The following is a 2,037-nucleotide window of genomic DNA, read 5'->3' as shown; positions in this document are numbered from 1 at the left end:
ACGGGACCTTCGAAGGACGACCTTGGACAGGCGATCTTAGAATGGCGGAGGTCCGTTGGGGTATCTGAGCATCGGGTCGAGGCTCCGGGCGAAGTTGTTGGCCATGTTACAGGCGTAATCGTCCTCAGAGGTGGGCACGAGAGACGCCACCCCGAGCATGAGTAACATCAAGGCCTGGATGGGAAGGGCAGCTCGCATCACACGCCCGAAGAACCTGTAGGAGCGTCTCACTACGCCTTCGTCGCCGCCCTCCGCGCCGTAGCCGTCACTGCGGGGAGGAAGGTGAGTGGGAAATTGTAGCTGCTGTGTTATTACTATTATCTAAGAGGGGGCTGGAGTCTTTTAATGCTTTAGATAATAGCGTGATCTCTTTCCCTGTCATTTCTAAAATTTGATTAGTTTATCTCTTAACCTTATCACGTTTATCATACTTTGTGTGGCAGTTTACCTATGCATTCAGTGAACAGAATACGATACTTCGGCGAAAAAAATGAAGCAACTCAAGTCAAACAGAAAGTGAACCTGAAATTCTATCAAAAAGAAAAAGAAAAATAGGAAATCTACCAAAAATCTACTGAACCAAAATGAGGAAGAATGCGCTAAGAACTCAAGAAAACCGAAGGTGCTCGACATGTTCCCACGGCCGAGTTGTACGTACTGCACATCGGAATGGAAGCTGGCAGTCAGGGAGCTTGGTGAAGTTGGCCGCGAGAAAGAGAACTCGGCAGACTCGTACAGCTGTAAATAAAAGACAGTGTGCATTTGAGGTGCTACGTGCAGTGGTGCAGTTTCCTACGGTCGGATTTCATGCAACTTCTGACAATGATATAAAATGAACACATATGCCCAAGTTCCGTGTTGGGAACGTCAGTTCGGCCCTACTCACCCCCGACGACGCCAGGGACGCCAGCGAGCTGGTAAAGTCCTGGCCCAGGAGCTGCGACAGCTGGGTAAGCTGTTGCGAGCACAGCTGGAGCAGCAGCTGCAGGCGGCGCGAGAGGAGCGCCAGGCGCTCGCGCACGGCCGCGCACTGGTCGTCGTGCTGCGTGGTGAGCAGGTGCTGCGCCGCCTCGTGCAGAGACGCGACGCGCGGCTCACACCGCTCGACCTCAGCCCGCACGTCCAGAACGCGGCCAGCGCGCTCGCGCAGGGCGGCCTCCTCCGTCTCCTCCTCCGCCGCCATCTTGTGCAGGCTTTCCTCCGTGGTGTCCGTCCAGGCCAGCAGGTCTGAGATGGTGGAATGGAACTCGGCGTTGCCCATGAGCGCCGTCTGCAGCTTGGCCTGCCACACGGACGCAGCAGCGCACACGGCCTCCCAGCGCTGGTTGGCCGCGGTGAGGCGGTCCCGCACGCGCGTGGCACGACGCTCGTCGCGGGTGTGCTCGGCCAGGTGCTTGCCGATGATGTTCAGCGACATGATCACCGACTTGTGGCCGTCCAGGTCCATCAGGAACTCCTGCGAGACAAAAAGCAGTCACATCCCGCGCTGGTCGAGGGTGAAGCCCGTTATACTCAGCGATATAGACAGCAATGTCACACGATACTTACCTGCTGAAAACCAAGGTCTGTATGCTATTTGGGCCTTGATAAAAACTAGCCCGAGAACATCACTAAGCCATGACTACGCCTGAAAAACCTCTGCTATTACACCCCAACACCCCAGCATCTGTATGGTGTAACCTACCCTGTGGTCCTGGGCAACCTCTTCCAGTTGCTCCATGGGCGTGGGCGGGCTGTGCTGCGTGGTCTGCGTGGCTTCGGCGTGGGTGAGCCATTGTTCTAGGCGCCACATGTCGTTCTCGAACTGCTGCCAATTGCGTCTGCAACACAGCGGGCACGTCAGGGAAGACGTCTCGCTGTAAGCAAACACATGCGCATGCGTGGTCAGCTACGGCTACTGCAGGATCCGCGTTGCTTACCAGGGCTACCTCACACCCAAGGCTAGCGGCAGGGCGGGGAGGCTCAACGCCCCGCCTTCCTACGCTACTGGAGGGCTACGGGTCTACCATTTACAGTGTGTAAGTGGGCGTGTGGTTC

The 2,037-nt window shown here is 56.5% G+C and overlaps 1 protein-coding gene across 1 annotated transcript in view; it reads right to left on the bottom strand.

Annotated features, from left to right (window-relative positions):
- Nucleotides 1-2,037, bottom strand: part of LOC119582025 (nesprin-1-like) — a gene marked incomplete in the record, with an annotated part of 55,788 nt that overhangs the window by 2,017 nt on the left and 51,734 nt on the right. The window contains 4 exon segments of the mRNA XM_037930234.1: nt 1-268; nt 659-738; nt 887-1,456; nt 1,685-1,856. Of these exon segments, the coding sequence (XP_037786162.1) occupies nt 37-268; nt 659-738; nt 887-1,456; nt 1,685-1,856 (1,054 nt within the window).

This window comes from Penaeus monodon, chromosome 15 (genome assembly GCF_015228065.2).
Source record: "Penaeus monodon isolate SGIC_2016 chromosome 15, NSTDA_Pmon_1, whole genome shotgun sequence".
Taxonomy (NCBI): domain Eukaryota; kingdom Metazoa; phylum Arthropoda; class Malacostraca; order Decapoda; family Penaeidae; genus Penaeus; species Penaeus monodon.
This window is presented reverse-complemented; position numbering and strand designations above follow the sequence as displayed.